Source organism: Danio aesculapii, chromosome 5 (assembly GCF_903798145.1).
Source record: "Danio aesculapii chromosome 5, fDanAes4.1, whole genome shotgun sequence".
NCBI classification, from domain to species: domain Eukaryota; kingdom Metazoa; phylum Chordata; class Actinopteri; order Cypriniformes; family Danionidae; genus Danio; species Danio aesculapii.
The window spans coordinates 60,934,828-60,954,513 of record NC_079439.1 but is presented as its reverse complement, the minus strand read 5'-3'; the positions used below and the strand labels follow the sequence as shown (position 1 = coordinate 60,954,513).

General features: G+C 36.1%; 1 protein-coding gene across 1 annotated transcript; it reads right to left on the bottom strand.

The window, feature by feature from the left end:
• Positions 1–335: 335 nt before the first annotated feature.
• ppm1db (protein phosphatase, Mg2+/Mn2+ dependent, 1Db) lies at positions 336–18,937 on the bottom strand. The gene is made up of 6 exons (XM_056458608.1): positions 18,303–18,937; positions 14,161–14,389; positions 12,431–12,555; positions 10,683–10,864; positions 7,768–7,992; positions 336–1,550 (listed from the first exon to the last, which is right to left on the bottom strand). Exons 1-6 carry the CDS (start codon positions 18,784–18,786, stop codon positions 1,191–1,193), a joined length of 1,605 nt encoding a protein of 534 aa, XP_056314583.1. The 5' UTR covers positions 18,787–18,937; the 3' UTR covers positions 336–1,190.
• Positions 18,938–19,686: the final 749 nt, after the last annotated feature.

The window sequence follows — 19,686 nt, the reverse complement described above, 5'->3', positions numbered from 1 at the left end:
TATATATATATATATATATATATATATATATATATACATATACATATACACACATACATGTGTGTGTGTGTATATGTATACGTATATGTATGTATATATATATATATATATATATATATATATATATATATATATATATATATATATATATATATATATATACAGATATGTAATTAGATTTTTTTGTATCTTTAAATAAAATAAAACTATGTATTTAAATCCAACAAACTCTTACTGCCATATAGGCAACACCACATGAAGTACTCAAACCAACCCTGCCACTATAGTAAATAGTGAAATTCACCTCTAAAAATAAAAACACATTCATAGCCATCTTGACCGTTTATTGGAAAAATCTCCTTCAAAAGACAAACACAGGGTAACAAACATCCTGCTAGAAATGTGCTGTACATCACCTTACAATCACATTATAGCTCTGGAACTGGTGTTGGAAGATGTTATCCGTTTTACATCAGACAGTTTTTGATATTAAATAACACAATATTAAAATACACATGAAAAACGTGGAGCCCATCATAGTCAAAATCAAACCAAAGAGTGTAACAGAACATGCAGTCCTCACCGTTTACAAAGGTTTTATCAAAAAAATAAATACATCTGCTCTGTAGTTTAATGATCAGAGATATGCCTCAACTTATTCTGAGATATTAATTAAACTCAAACCTGACAGGACAATGCTGATAAATACTGGTATGAATATTTAATACACAAAGAAATTAAGTATATTGGCATGGGGGAAAATAGATGTGGGTATTTTGAAAAATATAACAAGTATAAAAATATATCTTGTACAACTGTTTGGTCATTTTCTCAAAATCTGTACAAGCACTTCATGATATTTAAAAGATAGACTTGAATAATTTAAAAATCTCAAAGATTAAATACCTCTTTTAAAATCGATATTCCTTTCAAAGACTGATCTGTGTGTTTTTTTTAATAACCATAAAATCAAATGGTAAAACATTTTACTCTCAGATTCACACCACTAAAATAGAAAGGAAAGAATAACGCAATGAAAACACATGACAAAAAGAAAAATCAACAACACAACCTTACTCTACAAACAGAAACAGTGGCATACAGTCAAAACAGGGACAAAAACGCTAACAGTTATTTACTCTTGTGATCATGCAGAAGCTCTGAGAGCAGAATGTAGGTTGAGTTTGTGTTCAGCAGACGCAGAGCGCTGCTTTGCGGTGCTGCAGTATGGAGACGCTGGGAGTCCGTTTTTGACTCTTGGTGGTGTTGCGTTTGGGGACGGAGCGTTCGGTAGTCCTCTTGCGGGAGCTGCTGGGGGTGAGGGGGCTTCGTCTGGGCCTCTTGCCCACCGGAGAAGACAGGGGAGTGTCTGGGGTCCGCTTGCCCTCGCTGGGACACACAGTCAAGGCGGTTTTATCGGCGTGCTCAATGTAAGGAAGGTTTTCCTCTAGCGGGGCTTCAGCGCAGAGACTCACTCCTGACAGGCCGTTCCTCCTCTCCAGTGCTGGTAAAGACTCACTGCTGGCTGAAGACAGGTCTGGATCTGGAGTCTGAAGAGGGTCAAAGATAAAGCACTATATAAATATATATACACACATACACACACACACACAGTTGAACTCAGAATTATTAGTGCCCCTGAATAATAAGCAACTAATAAACTAGATATTTTTCAAGACACTTCTATACAGCTTAAAGTGACATTTAAAGGCTTAACTAGGTCAACTAGGCAGGTTTGGGTAATTAGGCAAGTTATTGTATGATGATGGTTTGTTCTGTAGACTATTGAAAACAAATATAGCTTAAAGGGGCTAATAATTTTGACCTTAAAATGTTTTTTTTTTTTTTTTTATTAAAAACTGCTTTTATTTTAGCCGAAATAAAACAAATAAATCTTTCTCCAGAAGAAAAAATATTACTAGACATACTGTGAAAATGTCCTTGCTCTATTAAACATCATTTGGGAAATATTTAAAAGAGAAAAAAAATTCAAAGGGGGGGCTATTAATTCTGACTTCAACTGTATATATATATATATATATATATATATATATATATATATATATATATATATATATATATATATATATATATATATATATAAACCCCAGTTTCTTTTTCTTTTTACACTTTCCCTGTTGAAAACTAGAGATTTCTCCTTGTAATATCTCTTGACATGAGCAATGAGGTGGTTGAGTGTAATGGAGGTTTTCTCATTCACTGTGCTTTTGAAATTGGAATTAATATTAGTGTTTTGGATGTCTTGTTCAGGGTTTTTTATTTTTCTGCAATAAAGATATTCAGTTTTGTGTTTGAATATTTCATTGCTGTTTTTGTGTAGGAAGAATTTCAGCATTTTCATGTACTGTTAAATTTTTTAAAACCCTTTTAAGGTCAAAATTATTAGCCTCTTTAAGCTTTTTTTTTCTTTTCGATAGTCTACAAATCATTGTTATACAATAACTTGCCTAATTACCCTAATCTGCCTAGTTAACCTAATGAACCTAGTTAAGCCTTTAAATGTAACCTTCAAGCTGTACATACATACACAATGTTTTACATAAGATTACATAAATAATGCAAAATGTTTTTATTTTTCAGAATGCTACCCCTCATAATCTAAATCAAATATTCTCAGGTTTCAAGCATTGGATTTTCCTGTTTGTTGTGTCTGCCATCTTTAGGGCCATTGGGTAGCCTCTCCTTGCTGATGAGAAAGTTTTCACACTCAAAAACACTAGATTTTTAACACCCCTAATAAAAAGAAACATTGTTGCAAGCTGAAGTCTGTAAAGTCTGGATACTGCACTTTAAAATCTCATATAGGATTTCACAGTTGTGCCCGTGTGTCTGTCTGTGAGATAAATTAACAAATATCTGAAATTAAAAAAAAACATTCATTGTTACAATTCATTATTATGTATAAAATTAATGTATTTATGTATGTTGTATATAGTTATATGTACAGCGCTCAGCATAACTGAGTACATCCAATTTTGAAAATGAATATTTTTATCCATTTCTCAGTGAATATAGGCAATGTATTTTCGTGCATTTAAACAAAACAGATTTATTAAACAGATATATTTATTAAAATTATATTTTAGTGACCAAATATATTTAGAAATTGAAAGATAATACAATTAAATGCAAGCTAAATATTGCAAAAAAAATACAACCTACAAAATTTCAACTAAATTTTTCTTTTTTTTTCCTGTTTTTAAAATTTGTATTTAATATTTTTCTATAACATATAAATTTGGCTGTACTAGTTTTTGGACTGTTATCGAATGTTAGTTCATTAGATAAGCTCCAGATTTGGCTTCAGTACTGCCTAATCTAATGTATAAGCAATATAATATTGTATAGCTTCCTATTCAAAGAAAAATTTGTGAGGGGTGTACTTATATATGCTTAAGTTTATGCTTCATAAACTTAATTTAGGCATCACAGGATGGAAAATTTTAAGATAGACTTGCTAAATATTACTTATAGCAATGTGCTTTAACCTTCAATCATTAGAAGACTGCAAAGTTAATCTAAAAGCAATCTAAAGATAACAAAAATCATAATATTGCATTATAATAAATCCAAAATACATATAGCCATAACAATAATAGCTGTCTGTAAATTCTTAAATTAAAGAAAGACTAAATAAAAAAATCAGCTTACAAAAAGATAAAGTAAATAAATGTAAAAAAAAAAAGAAAAAAAAAAAAAAAAAAAAGAAAAGATTAAAACTGCAAACAACGATCAACAAAGCGTCTGAAGTCTGGTCTTCCTCACTACTTTACAACAGGGGAAATGCATCATGTCTGCTCTTTTTGCATTCTCTTGCCCCATTCAGTATTTTTCATTTCCCCTCTATCAAAATCATAACAGCACCAGAAGAGCAAACAGGAAAAGCGATCAAAGCGGCCTCCCTAAACCTCAAATCCACTCCACTTAAAAGGATTAAAAACACAAACATCTGTCCACTCTCCAGCTCTCCAAGCCAAAAGCAAAACAGCCGTGAGCAGCTGGAGGAGCCACCGGGGCCAAACAAACACAGAGCCATGGCTTCCATCGGAACTGCTCTGACAATGGAGGCCTCGATCGGGAACGGAGGAGACGAAAAGAGCGAGAGTGAGAAGATAAGGAGGCATGGAGCCAAAGTGTGGCTAACAAGAGGAGGAACTCTGCAAAAAAAAAAACTTATCCAAAAGCTGATTCTGGACAGCGTTTAGAAATCTTTGAAGTTCAAGCAGATCATGAACTCCTGTTTTGTTCCGCTTGAAGTTGCAGGATAGTGTTGTGAAGGCTTTCATACTTGATGCGCTCACCATTTGAAACAACAGGGGGCGACTCAAAGTAACTGTCATTACAAAACTGTGATGAAGAAGAAGTCAGCAAATAGAGTTGCTAAATAAATAGGGTATATGCGGAAGTATGCTAAAGGACTTTTAATTTTTCAGTAACCTGGGTTAAGCGCTTCCGGTGAACTATTTGCATTACAAAATGTTCTCCACTGGATGAGACATACACGATATAAAGTGGGTCTCAGATTGTACAAGAAGCACTGCATTAAATTACATTTTCCCCATCATGTCTTTAAAATATGAACATTTATTTTACCACAGTATACTTTACGCTTGAGACACTAAATGAATGCCAAAGTCTATTTAACTGATTGTATTTTAATTACATTACAACATCTATGCTGTAAAGAAACCGTATAAAATGGAAAAAGTCACATTACCCGTTCACCTGAAGTTTATCAGTATGGGAAGAAACACTAGCTCTGCATATACCCTATTAATTTAGCTATATATAATTTGATTAGGTTGTGGATAATTTTGCAGCCTTAAAGCTGATTTATACTTGTCGAGTGGTCGCTGTACCTACCTCACGTCACATACCTTGCATCAGTGACTATGTGTACATAGACATTAGTAATCGAATTATTTACCTTAATCTGAATAAAACAATATTAGGAGTAAGGTGTTTACATGAGTTGTCCTTTTCATGTTATAGTGCATAATGCGATTAACAACATAACATTAAAAGCATCGGCACCCGATAGAAAGAATATTTTCCATTTAAAAGGAGAAATTTATAGAAACGGTTTGTATATCTTGCAGCTTTATGTAATGTTGGTAAGACGAGTAGGCCTTTCAAAATTCACATTTCTGAACATCAATGCGCTATTCGACATCATGATCCTAGAAGTCCTGGTGCCCAACATTTCTCAGTTATGAGACATTGTCTTCACTCTACAATAGATAGGGATTAAAGTTGGGGGGGGGGGGGGGTCTTAACAAATTGCTGTTACGACGTGAAGCCTTTGGATTTTCACTCTAGATACATTGTCTCCAAAAGGTTTAAATGAGTAGTGTGACATTCGTCCTTTTCTCTAATAATTGTTTAATTAGGTGTTTGGGTAAAGGTTTTTAGGCTATATTTTGTTGTATTTCCTTGTTATATTCTGTTTTTATAATTTATGATGCAATATTATGGTTTATTTTTGTATTTTCGCTTTGAATATCAAAGTTGTATAATTTATAATGTGTTTTTTTTTTTTTTTTTTTCTTGTTGTGAGATAGTGGGAGATCATGTGATCCGGAAGTGTACAAAAAGGAGCACCTTACTGGGATGAACGTTGCCTGATGAAGAGTCGTGTGCTCGAAATGTTACACGCTTTGTGTCAGCCTTTTTTAATTTTATAAATTTGCATTTTTGGAGCTTTGGTGTTGCTGCTTTCGAATATATATTTTGTACTTTTTGCGTTTTGGCTGAGGACCCAATTAAAAGTGATGTGCAAGCTTTTGTACATCATTTCATTATTTCTTGCAGCTGAACAACATAATGACAATGAACTCCTCAGGTACACCTCATACAGTAATAAATGCGTATAATGTGAGTTTGATTGCCATTTTACATGACATGTATTGCTATACTATTGAAAGCAGCAGCAGATAGTTCACTTCAGATCTTGAAAATAAAATAAACCATTTGAAATGGAACTTTAGTGCAAGCCAGCACATCAGTGATTCAGCATTTATATTCAATAATGTTAAAGAGTTTTAATAAGTATTAATTAGATTATAAACATAACCATTTCATTGGAGTGCAGCGAGTGTACTATTCTGTGCTTCTGAATGGCTGTACTTAAATTTCTGTCGTGTTTTGTCTGGTGCAAACCGCCCAACTGCTTATCACTGCAAATTTCATCATGTAGCATGTTGTTAGGACACGCAGTTACAATGTAACCTGCTCACCCATGTTTACATTTCTAATTATTTGCTAATTAATAACCTCATGTGGAACTCTGAATCTGCGTTTCATTTCAGATTTTGCTACTGTCCAACGGAGGTCGCATTTCGGTCATGAATGTATACTTTGAGAGCCTTCCTAACTGAATGAATGAAAAACGCTGTTTTCCACCAAGGCAAGGTGCTGAAATAGAATTGGCTAAACTGGCATTGGGTGAGTTAAAAGAACCAAAACAAAGACAACCGTTCCGGCACATAACGCACATTTTCAACACAGAATTTCAGATCAGTTTTTCTGATTTTAGTTCTTCAGATAAACAAGAATGTTGAATTTCTTCAGACATATTATGGTATTTTTATGCTTTAGAAGAGTCAAAAACTTACATACAGCACCTTTAAATACAGTGCATAATTTGCAAATAATTTAACTTAAACTTAGAAACACCCTTAAAAGAAAATAACACTGATGTAAGCTACATTTTTAATTAGCAGGGTATACGGTGGAGTATTTTCACAGCGTACTGTAATAATCTCTACTATTCAATTCAATTCAATTCACCTTTATTTGTATAGCGCTTATACAATGTAGATTGTGTCAAAGCAGCTTCATATAAAAGGTCATAGTAAATAGGAACAGTGTAGTTCAGTTTGTAGTGTTTAAGTTTAGTTCAGTTGAGCTCAGTTCAGTGTGGTTTAATAATCACTACTGAGAGTCCAAATATTGAAGGGCAAATCCAACGATACGCAGCTCTACAGATCCCGAACCATGCAAGCCAGTGGCAACAGCGGAGAGGGAAAAAAAACTTCACTAATGGCGGAAGTGAAGAAAAAAAACCTTGAGAGAAACCAGGCTCAGTTGGGCACGACCATTTTAATTTTACTGGTCGGGTAGTTTTAGAGGAGCTACTTTTTACTCATAATTTGAGTAGTATTTAGAAAAAATACTTTAACTCTACTTGCACCACTTGTATTGGAAATAATGGTATTTACTTGAACATGATTTTTCATTACTCTTTTCATCGCTGCTTTTTCTAAAGCGTATATAAATAAAAAAAAATATCTAAATACCGTTTATAGTTATTGCCACTACAAAAGCAAGTTTGCTTTACACTGTTATACTGTTACATTTAAAAGATTACTTATGGAATGAACAGTTAAGGAATATAAAATATGTTTACAATGTTGTTAAATGTGTGCTTTAAGTTAAATTATAAAACGTGACATACACCAATGTGAGTGCCTGTTTTTTTCTGCAACTTAACAGTTAATGGTGACTTGTTTCTTAAAAGAAATGGTAGCCAAATAAAAAAAAGTTACGTTTTAAATTAGATCAGGAACCATCAAATTTTACTGGTATTAGTATTTGCAACTGAAACTTTGGTATTGCGATTGTGGTATTGTTATTTTTGTGGTACTGATAGCACCAAGCAGAACATTAAAGATAACAATTTTCTTTCCTCAAAACTCCAGAAGTGTATTTTCTTGTAGATGTTTAGGCTTCTCTTCTTGACTTTACCTTGATTAGCGGCGTGTTGGAGCGGGATCCTGTTGCTGGATCACAGTGTGGACCTTCTGCTAGGCTGAGTATGACCTCGTCTCTGTGCATAGGTAAGTGGGGTTTGCCAGGCTCAGGAAGCGCAATAACTATGACACTGGTGTTGTCGGCACGAAGCATCCGCTGGCGCCATCGCATCAACGCATGGCAACCCAACCGACGTGCAACAGACATCCCAAAAGGTGCCTGTAGGGCAAAACACACACTAATAAATAAAAAAAGTGGCTGTGAGAGGTTAGCGCAGTATATTATAGAGACGCACCAATCAACACATGGGAAAATCTGATGTCTTCTAACACTCAATCAGAGGATATTTTTTAACATCTCATTTTATATATCAAACAATGCAATATACTAAAGTCCCATTCAAGGAAAGTCTGTTCATTGGGCGGCCATATTTGCAACCCCTTCGGGGAGTTCATCCAAGACCAAAGTCCTACCTAAATGAATGGGAGATTCCTGAAATCTCGAAAACTGCTTGATGAACTCGCAATTAAATTACATATTTTATATCACCAACTAAATCTGAAGTGACCCGTCCCATTATTGTTGTTGCTTTTGCCCTAATTACTTTTAAAATATGTCATTTACTTTTTAATCCTCCATAGGAAGAACAGCTACAAACATGGAGCTGAAGACTGAAGAATGACCCTGGAAAAAAGCTTTTGCTGCGACCCAATTCGCATACTTATACCAAAGTCCCTTTAAGGCAAGTAATTTCACTCTGCAGCCATCTTTGAAACGCCTCTCTCGGGCAGTTTGCTCAGGCATTCTGTTTGAATGGGGAAACTTTAAAATTCTCCAAAACTACTTGCCAAGCTTACAATTACATATTACTAATAACCAATAAAATTAAACTACATTTAGTCTATTTAGTTTCATTTCATTTACTTAGTTTCATTTCATTTAGTTTCAAATGTTCGTATCACACAAAATCTGCAGAAACTCATGTCTGCTCCGAGCCCCTCCCTCGGAGAGTTGTCATTCTATAGTGATCGCTGATTGGCTCCTGTAATAGAAGGTGGGCTTTATTCGCCATATAGCGATCGCTTATTGGCTCCTGTACTAGAAGGTGGGGCTTCAATCGCCATCATGACAGTTACACTTTTCCCCATTCAAAAGTATACAAGTGACATGTCTTCTGTATTCTATAGTCTTTGCTTATACCAAAGAGCTTAGATTGACCAAGAGGCGACACTCAATAGAACGTTCCATTGCAACAGCGGCGCCCAGCAACAGTCCCGGATTCCGCCATTTTGAAGTGAAAGCGGTCGGCTGTCCATTGGATCTTATTGCTGTCGCGATGGCAAGCAGCTGCTTTGTTTTATATTTATTTATTTTAAAAGTGCATTAAAGCTGAGATACAACCTGAAAGACGACAATACAACACTTCCGATCACAATCATCAGCACTTTTAATAGTTTATTTTACAGAGTTATAATATGCTGTTGCTCTATTCAATTGGAATTTTCATTCCAAAATAGCCATCTAGTGGCCGTTTCCCAAATCGCACTTGATTGTCGCCTCTTGGTGATTCTATGCTCTTTGCTTATACTACACCCTAAAAGTATGTATTTTTTGTGAAGGAAATGTTTATACTTTTGAGTGTGTAACAGAAGAGTATGCAAGTTTTGGGACATACTACTTCCTCGTAAACAGATCGTTATATTGCTTGGTTACGAGCCCTGTCAATCATCCATACATTATCAACATTTCTGTCATGTTTAATTTCCAACTTTATTGAAGAAGCAGCAGCTAGATAATATGCCATTCACGAGTCTTTCATGCAGAGAAATCTCCTCAGGTCTTTGGATAATTATGCGTTCAGACGTTAATGTCCAAACACGTCTTTATACAAGTTCAGTATTGTTGTTGCAAATAAAATATAACACAGACAACACAATTTAAATACTTTCCAGTTGGCTAGATATTAATTAACAGTCGTACAAACATCTTTACCGAAGCTTCTCTACTTGACGGTTGGTCTCGCATGTCCATCATGTTTGTAGTTTATTTACACTTTTTACCCATGTTTGTAGTTCTAATCAAATTCACGTCCAACACGCAATGTACTCTGGGCAATATTAATGATTAGAGTATGGACGGTGCTACACTTAAATTTTTTTTTTACTGGAAATAGTAAACCATTCGGGTACTTTTTAACATACTATGATTTGGATTATACGAATTCTATTTTCAAATACTATTTAGGACGGATAGTATGCGAATCGGGACGCAGCATATGTGTCACCAAACTTGTTCCTGGAAGATCAGTGTCCTGCAGAGTTTAGCTAATCAAACACACCTGAACAAGCTAATCAAGTAAGTCTTGCTAGGAATTCTTGAAACTTGGCAAGGCAGGAGTGCTGAATCAAAACTGTCCAGGGACACTGGCCTCCAGGACCGAGGTTGGTGACCCATGCTTTAAGTGATGGGATGTGCTGTGATGTGTCCTTTCAAAAATAAATAAATAAACAAATAAATAAGTAATAAAGTAATACAACATTAACGTCTAACGTATTGTAACAAAAAGAATAGCAAAAGCATGTCTGACATAGCCTACCTAAGAGCCAGTCATAAGCTTACTTTCCATCCCTCATTTTATGGAAAAAGTGTACGATTCCAAAGAAAAAAACAAATGGGTATTTATTTAGCCACAGCATTGTTAAATAGGGTTATGGAGAGATGGGTTAAAGAAGTCACAGTACTTTAAAGAAAACTGTAAGAGATACAAAAAGTAATAGTTGTAAGAAGTTTTGATAGCGTCACTATTCCTTTTTGTGGGTTCTAAGTCTAGTCTTTTGATCTTTTTTTTTTTATCAATATTGGTGTATCACTACAGTATATTGTGTAGTTAGAAAATAATCTGCTCATACCACAGCCTCATCGTGGCTTTGGCACACAGTTACTGCCTCTTGCGGTGGCACCATGTTCCAAAGGCCATCACTGCCAACGATGATATAACGATGCCTTCTTGGGTCCAGGGTCACCACACTGGTGTCAGGTTCAGGAGACACCACAAATTCCCCACTGTAGAAGTCATAACTCCATAGATCACCTGCACAGACACATCTACTGTAATTATCAGAGAAATTACTGTTCATCATCAGTAAAAACCAAAATGCTGAAAAAAAAAATGGTAATTCCATCTCTACTTTAAAGTGTAGAGGTACACTTAAGCCAGTGGTTCCCAACTGGAGTCCTCGGGACCCCCTGTCCTGCACATTTTTATGTCCTTACTTAAAAAGCCCCTATTATGCATTATAAAAGGTCATATTTTGGTTTTGGGGTCTCCAACAACAGCCTGATATACATGCAAGGTAAAAAAACACTTTCATTGTCTTGCAATATGCATTTATTTTTACCTAATTATCCCAATGAATCCCATATGATTTGTTCAGCAATTCATTTGTTCTCAAACTCCTCCTTAGCGCGATGCTAATCTGTGCTGATTGGCCCAATGACCCAGTCTGTTGTGATTGGTTGACTGCGTTCAGTGTGAGACAAAGAGAAATGCCCACCGCACCTTATCAACATTTCTGTTGTAGCCAAGAGTACAGAGTATATGTGTGAGCCCAATGCAGGAGTGCATTAAAGCAATGCAGTTAAACACGAGCGTATGCTCTCTTCTTAACCATGACACACATTCAGTATTAATCCACACAGCGACAAAAGCTGAACTATTTTGAACCTTGACCGGCGCAAGTGTGTAGGAACAGCAGATGTTGGCCATAGCAACGAACAAACAGCAGAGGATCGCGAGCTCACAGACGCGTTTAAATCCAAAAACAAAGTGGCACGTGGCACATTTTCAATGTAGTTTTAGACGCGATATGAGAATATAAAGAGTTAACCATATACAGTACAAGCTACATGGAGCGGTTACAAGTAAAAAAAACACAATTAAATACACATTTCAAGAGTTCACACTTAGATAATGTTCGACTACAATAGCAGATTTGGCTTGCTGTCCCGAGAGAGAACCCTGAGCTCGGAGATAGATGAGACCAAGGTTCCCGCCTGGTCAATGAACATTAGGAAGGATACGAGATCAGGTTTTTCTCGAGTGCCCCCGTTTATACTTTGGCTAATATTGTGGTTCTGATTGATTCAGTATGTATATGTTAAGTGCTTGTGACTGTTATTACCAGGGTTACACCTCTGCTCTTTACGAGAAGTGCCATGGTTTTTAACCACAGAGTGTCAGGACCTCGGTTTAATGTCCCATCTGAAAGACATCACTCACTGACAGTATAGCGTCCCTTTCACTATACTGGGGCATTAGGACTCACACAGACCGCAGGTTGAGCGCCCCCTGTTGGCCTCACTAACACCACCTCCGTGAGCAACATAGTTTTGCCATGTGGTCTCCCACGCAGGTACTGACCAGGCGCAGGCCTGCTTGAATTCAGTGAGTAACCAGGCTGCAGAGTCTTGGGCTGCAATGTGATATGGCTGTGGTAGGTTAGTGTTTGACACCAACACCCACTTTGGAACAAGTGAAGAGTGAGTAAAAGATGGCTGAATTTAATTTTTGAGTTTGCTAAACTTAACTAAAATCAGTACAGATCACTTAATACTCCATATTTAATATTTCTGAGTGACAGTGTAATAGAGTGTTTACCAAGAGCCCTGGCGACAGCAAGGAAGGGGATCTGATCGATTGGGGTGCTTCTCCTGACTGGTCCATTGTGACTTAGCCTAGGCCGTTTCCACACCACACGGTTCACACCAGACTTCTTCACCACACTACAGTCAAACACAAAACAAATATTAATTAACTAAGCCTCTAAAATATCTGGTGGCAAGCTGATGTGTTTTACAACTGCATGTTACAGGGATAGTTCACCAAAATTGAAAATTCACTCTTTATTTACTCACTCTTGAGTGTTTGCAACTTAATGCAATATACAAAAAAATACCAGTACTCAAAGCACTGAGAAATACACTCACCGGCCACTTTATTAGGTACACCTGTAGAACTGCTTAACGCAAATTTCTACTCAGTCAATCACATGGCAGCAACTCAATGCATTTAGGCATGTAGACATGGTCAAGACGATCTGCTGCAGTTCAAACTGAGCATCAGAATGGGGATGAAAGTTGATTTAAGTGACTTTAAACGTTGCATGGTTGTTGGTGCCAGACTGGCTGGTCTGAGTATTTCAGAAACTGCTGATCTACTGGAAATTTCACGCACAACCATCTCTAGGGTTTACAGAGAATGGTCGGAAAAAGAGAAAATATCCAGTGAGCGGCAGTTCTGTGGGCGCAAATGCCTTATTGATGTCAGAGGTCAGAAGAGAATGGCCAGACTGGTTTGAGCTGATAGAAAGGCAACAGTAACTCAATCACTTGTTACAACCGAGGTATGCAGAAGAGCATCTCTGAATGCACAACACGTCAAACCTTGAGGCGGATGGGCTACAGCAGCAGAAGAGCACAGAAGGTGCCACTCCTGTCAGCTAAGAACAGGAAAGTGAGGCTACAATTTGCACAGGCTCACCAAAATTGGACAATAGAAGATTGGAAAAACATTGCCTGGTCTGATGAGTCTCGATTTCTGCTGCAACATTCAGATGGTAGGGTTAGAATTTGGCATCAGCAACATGAAGGCATGGATCTATCCTGCCTTGCATCAACGGTTCAGGTTGGTGGTGGTTGTGTAATGGTGTGGGGGATATTTTCTTGCCACACTTTGGGCCCATTAGTACCAATTGAGCATCATGTCAACGCCACAGCGTACCTGAGTATTGTTGCTGACCATGTCCATCCCAATTTGACCACAGTGTACCCATCTTCTGATGGCTACTTCCAGCAGGATAACGCACCCTGTCATAAAGCGTGAATCATCTTAGACTGGTTTCTTGAACATGGCAATGAGTTTACTGTACTCAAATGGCCTCCACAGTCACCAGATCTCAATCCAATAGTGCACCTTTGGGATGTGGTGGAACAGGAGATTTACATCATGGATGTGCAGATGACAAATCTGCAGCAACTGTGTGATGCTATCATGTCAATATGGATCAAAATCTGTGAAGAATATTTCCAGTAGATTGTTGAATCTATGCCATGAATGATTAAGGCAGTTCTGAAGGCAAAAGGGGGTTCAACCCAGTACTAGCAAGGTGTACCTAATAAAGTGAGTGTTTACAAAAGAAAAAAAAACATACTATAGAAATCAAATTTCAAACATTCTTCAAAATATCTTCTGTGTTCAACAGAAAAAAGACAAACAGGTTTAGAACAAGTGATTGGCGAGTAAACAATGACAGAAACATCATTTTGGGTGAACTGTCTCTTTAAGAGATTGATTTATGATGACTTCAAACTGAAGTGTTGCGTTCTCACCTGCCTCCCAGTCCCTCAATTCTCTGCTTCTCTTTCGGGAGTTCGGGCTTGTGGTCTTGAGTGACCTCCACAGCTTTGATGACCTTATCCGAGGGGTCTTCTCTCACGCCCAGAACCACAGATGAATCCCCAACATGAGCCACAAACATATGGTCCCCTCTGATGACCACCACACTGGCTGTAGTGCCCGAGGTACTGGGGAGACCAGTTAAAGTCTTGGGCCATTCAGCTGAAAAACAGACATATGGTAAACCCCTACTGAAGCTGTTTCTGGCTCAGCTGCATACAAAAAAATATTCTGAGAAATGTTCACATAATATTAAACGAACATTTCATAATAACGAGAGACTAATCTTTGATTTTAGTTTATGATAATTGAGATTACATTTGAATGAAAACCACTTTGCTTAGTGTCCCACTTTTCTTGCATTTACACGGTTTTGACCAGCAGATGTCACTAGTGTGTACATGAAGATATATATGTTCTCATAGTTTTCATTTTTATTTAATAGCAAGTGATTATAATAGGTAGGCATGGGATGAAGTCAAGGTAGTCAAAGGAAGTCAAGGAAGTCAAAGTCAGGGTATTAAAATCGCAAAAAAAACCTTTTAAACTGTCCCTAATGTAAATGTAAAGGTTAAGTGTTTTTTTTTCATGTATTGTAAAGAAATCTGTGTTTTTGAAACTAATGAAGAGAGCAGAAGTCAATGATTTATTTTAATTATTTAGTCTGACATATTTGCTGCTCCAAAATATAATAAATGATTCCTAAAATAAATTATACTGTGTTCAATGAGGGAAAATATGTTGTTTTTTTACTAAGACATTTAAAAAGAACTTATTTTATATCTATATTGTGAAACAATAACATGTTTATGCAAGGATATCATACTGTCAGAAACTTATACCAGCCCATGCCTAATTATAGGCACATTTATCTTTATTATACAACATCACAAAGTAACTGTTATGAGTAGTGAAGTCATTATGATGAAAATTATCACCACAAGAAAATAAGCCACAATGAGAAGTCAATATTAACGTTATTAAATGGATAGTTTGCCTAAAAGTGAAATTTCTGTCATTATTGACTCGCCCTTGTGAAAAAAAAAAAAACTGTTAGAATTTCTTTCTTCTGTTGAAGCTGGAAATATGTAACCAACATTGACTTCCGTAATGTTTATCTTTACTTCTATAGAAGTGAATGGTTACAGGTTTTCAGTTTTCTTCAAAATACTTTCATTAATGATCATGATAACAAAGAAACTCATAAAGGTTTGGAACCACATGAGGGTTAGTGAATAATGAGTAAATTTTCATTTTTGGGTGAACTATCCCTTTATTAATCTTGATTGAGGTAAAGTGGGTTTCATTTTCACACATTCGTTTGTTATTAACAGTGACAACTTGTGGTATGCTACTTTGAATATTCAGTCTAAAATTACATTAAAGTATGACTTGAAAAAACAACATTAGCACTGTTTAATTGACTGTATTGTTCTTTAATAGTCATTGACAGCTAATATGATTTCCCCATTTAGATTTTGCAAATAATACTTTTAAGAAATTGCAATATTAAGGAGAATGTCTGAATGTGCCAAGGGTGTAGATTTGCTCTTGTCATAGGTGGGGACATACATCCTTAGAGCTGCATTAAACAGCACAAACTCTGTTTCGAGCTTTTAAAAACATGAATTAAGTAAACACTTAATGCAAATAACAATGATGTCTCATGCTGCAAAAGTCAATTTACATGATTTTATTGCAGTCGGACTTTAAAGAGGTATCAATTCAGAGAAATTTAGAGAGGTGTGCGATGCAATTCAACTGTTTTATCCTGATTATAGTTTCTCATAATCATGGAGGCCAAAATGGAAAGCGAATTTTGAATAATTGCATAGCCTTGGTTAATAGTATTACAGTGAACTCATAGCAAACTTGACTTTATGCACGTGCAGGTAACTAAGGGTTGATTAAACTATTGGTAGGGACATTTCAGTAATTGGTGGATATTGGTGGGGACACAACCCTACCGTCCATGCCAATTCTAAGCCCTTGGAATGTGCCAATGAAAAACTAACTTTACCTCAATTTAATCTTGCAATTATAAGTTTTGCTGATTTAATACTTGCAGAAATTCTCATAACAGTGACTAGCTCTTTATTTATGGCCATTACTTCAGCCATTATATTAAACTTTGATAAGTAAATATTTATATTATAATATACATTGCAATAATAATATATAATGTATTTCCTCTTACCATGTGAAAAGTTCTACAAGAATTATGAAACAGTACCGCTGTTTAACCAACAGCATGTTAATAATTTTCCATGTACACCTATATATAGGCAATAATTCAACTATGTGCACTTTTAGAAATTTGTCTAGTTTTATGATCTGTAGGAGGACAAACTTAGATCGGAAGAGAAATTGTTAATATTTTTTTTTAATTCCATCGTGAAATGAACAAATGTCATTTCCACCACATCTCAATATACTGCTTTTATTTCAAAATGAAATCAATTTTGGCAGTCAAAAATAGACTAAAATCATGTTTGTATCTAGTTTAACCAATCTTTAGTAAATAATGAGTAAATTTACATTTTTAAGTGAACTATGCCTTTATTAATGTTGATTATGGTAAAGTTGGTTTTATATTCACACTTTTGTTCATTTTTTAACAGTCACAACTTGTGACATGCTACTTTGAATATTTCGTCTAAAACTGCATTAAAGTATGACTTCAAGACAACATTAGCACTGTTTAATTGACTATGAACACTGTTGTTCTTTGATAGTCATTGACAGCTAATATTAGTTCTCCTTGTTTAGTTAGAATTTGCAAATAATACCTTTTATTAAATTATGTTATTAGGGATATGTGCGAATGTGCAAATATAAAACCAACTTTAACTCAATTTACTCTTGCAATTATATGTTTTACTGATTCAATACTTGCATTAATTCACATTACAGTGACATGCTCTTTATTTATGGTCATTATATAGAGAACTTCTTCCATTAAATTAAACTTTGATAAGTAGATATTTATATTATAATATATATTGCAATAATAATAATAATAATAATGTATTTGCATATTTCCTATAAAAGGTGTGAAAATTTCTGCAAAACTTATAAAACAGTTTTACTCTTTAACCAACAGCATGTAAATAATTTTCCATATATATATATGGGCAATTATTCAACTTATTCAATTTCTGAGTAAAAAACTTGTTCAAAAGTAACATAACATAGCCTCATAAGTTTAAAACAATTTGTCTAGCTGTAAGAGGACAAACATAGATAGAAAGAGAAATTGTTAATATTTAAAAAAAAAATTCCATCGTGAAATTAACAAATGTCATTTCCAACACATCTCAACAAAAGCTTTTATTTCAATATTAAATTTATTTTGGCAGTCAAAATTAGACTAAAATCCTTTTTGTATCTAGTTTAACCAATCCTTCCACAATGTAAACAATAATTCTACATTTGTCAATGAAATAAATTAGTTCTTTAGGATCAAATGCTGAATTGTACACCTGTTGCACTATAAAATCTCACATTAATTTGCTAAAGAGCTTATTAGAAAATAAATAAATTGAATTTGTATATTAAATAGAGCACGAACTCATAAATTGTGAATACATTTTTAATGTGACATAAGAACTTTTTAAATAATTAAAAAAAAAAAATGTGTGGTGATGGAAATGACAGGGTGTTGTGGAAATACCAGTCTAAATGTTCCGCACATGCGCAGAACGACCCTTCTGATCGATTTTTTCTCCGTCTTTTTTTTCGCCAGTAAGTAGTTTGAGTGGCGCCCAATTTTAAAAAGTGTACTAGCTTGACAGCTAATTTACTTAGTCGCCAACTCAATGTTATCATAATCCATCTTGCCTTAAGAGTGATTCTAACATGCATGATTGCAGTCGCTGTACCTTGCCTGGAGTTAAATTACATTATCAAACATCATGACGTTAACACAATCGGAGCTAACCACAACATCAGGAAACGTTACGCTTGTTGACATTAGTGTATTGATGTTGAATCGACATGAGTGTAATAGTGTTGAATTGACCTAAGTTTAATGGTGTTGAATCGACATGAGTGTGATAGTGTTGAATTGGCTTACGAAGCTTTTTCCACATCGCGTGATGACATGCGACGAAGCCCTTCCGAATTGCCGAACAAGCTTTCCGGTAATCCTTAGACCAGAATCCCCGCTGCTTCTTGAGAAAATCCCAGAGGTGATCTCGAGCGAACAGCGCAGCTTCTCGCCCTCCGTGTCCGTCAAACACGGCGAAGAAGGCGACCGATCTCCTGCTGTCCGCCGCCGCCGGTTGAGTCCCAGGCTCATCCGTACCGTCAGCTTCCTCGGTCGACAGCGGGTTTCTCCACGTTATTAGCACCGGTAAAGGGCTGTTTGAGCAGTCTGGCGGTTCACTATCAGAGACCGCCTCATGGTCCGGCTTTGGATCAGCGTGTCCCGCCGCCTGCAGCTCATCGTCGGTGGGTTCCAGCTCCACGATCACCTCCGTTAAATCCTCCATGTATTTTCTTCCTCCTTGTTCGGAGAAGACGCTCACTCGCAGCGATAGGTCGCAATTCATATCCATTTAGAATTTATTTTAGTGCAAATCAACCTAAAGACTGCAAACGCGTGGTTAAAAGGTTTTGGTTCGCCTTTAAAACATTTATTAATCTGAACTCGTCTTTTGTTTATTTCCTAAGCTCCCAGTCCTTCCTTCGCAGATACACAGTGATGGATTCAGAAGTGTCACTAGCGCCATCTCTTGGGCTGGAGGTTTGTGTGCGACGGACCGGAAGAACTCCCAAGAATTTGTCAAAATTTTAAATAAAAATACAATAGCCTACTAGCTTTACTGAAAACTGCTTGGTGTCCAATCCCACATGAAAAATACTAAAATAATTTATAGTAAATACAACAGAGTTTTTGAACCATACTGTCGTAAAGTCTACTGTACTGTATGTAGGCTATGATAATATTTACAAAACTATTAATAAATGCTAGCATCACTGTACACTCACCGGCCACTTTATTAGGTACACCTTACTAATCTCGGGTTGGACCCACTTTTGCCTTCAGAACTGCCTTAATCCTTCGTGGCATAGATTCTACAAGGTACTGGAAATATTCTTCAGAGATTTTGGTCCATTTTGACGATGCGAATCTCTCGATAATGCTACCACATCCCAAAGGTGCTCTATTGGGTGCCATTTGAGTACAGTGAACTCATTGTCATGTTCAAGAAACCAGTCTGAAATGATTTGCTTTATGACGTGGAGCGTTTTCCTGCTGGAAGTATAGCCATCAGAAGATGGATACACTATGGTCATAAATGGATGGACATGGACAGCAACAATAATCAGGTAGGCTGTGACAGTCCCCCATACCACTATACCACCACCAACAACCTGAACCGTTGATACAAGGTAGGATGGATCCATGCTTTCATGTTGTTGATGCCAAATTCTGACCGTACCATTCGAATGTC

What these genes read in the sequence shown, in the direction of transcription:
- ppm1db (XM_056458608.1), bottom strand. Translation starts at nt 18,786, where the DNA reads ATGGATATGAATTGCGACCTATCGCTGCGAGTGAGCGTCTTCTCCGAA. An exon ending in ATTGAGGGACTGGGAGGCAG is followed by an intron (nt 12,556 to 14,160) that starts GTGAGAACGCAA and finishes GTTTGACTGTAG; the next exon opens with TGTGGTGAAGAAGTCTGGTG. An exon ending in TGCTGTCGCCAGGGCTCTTG is followed by an intron (nt 10,865 to 12,430) that starts GTAAACACTCTA and finishes GTGTCTGTGCAG; the next exon opens with GTGATCTATGGAGTTATGAC.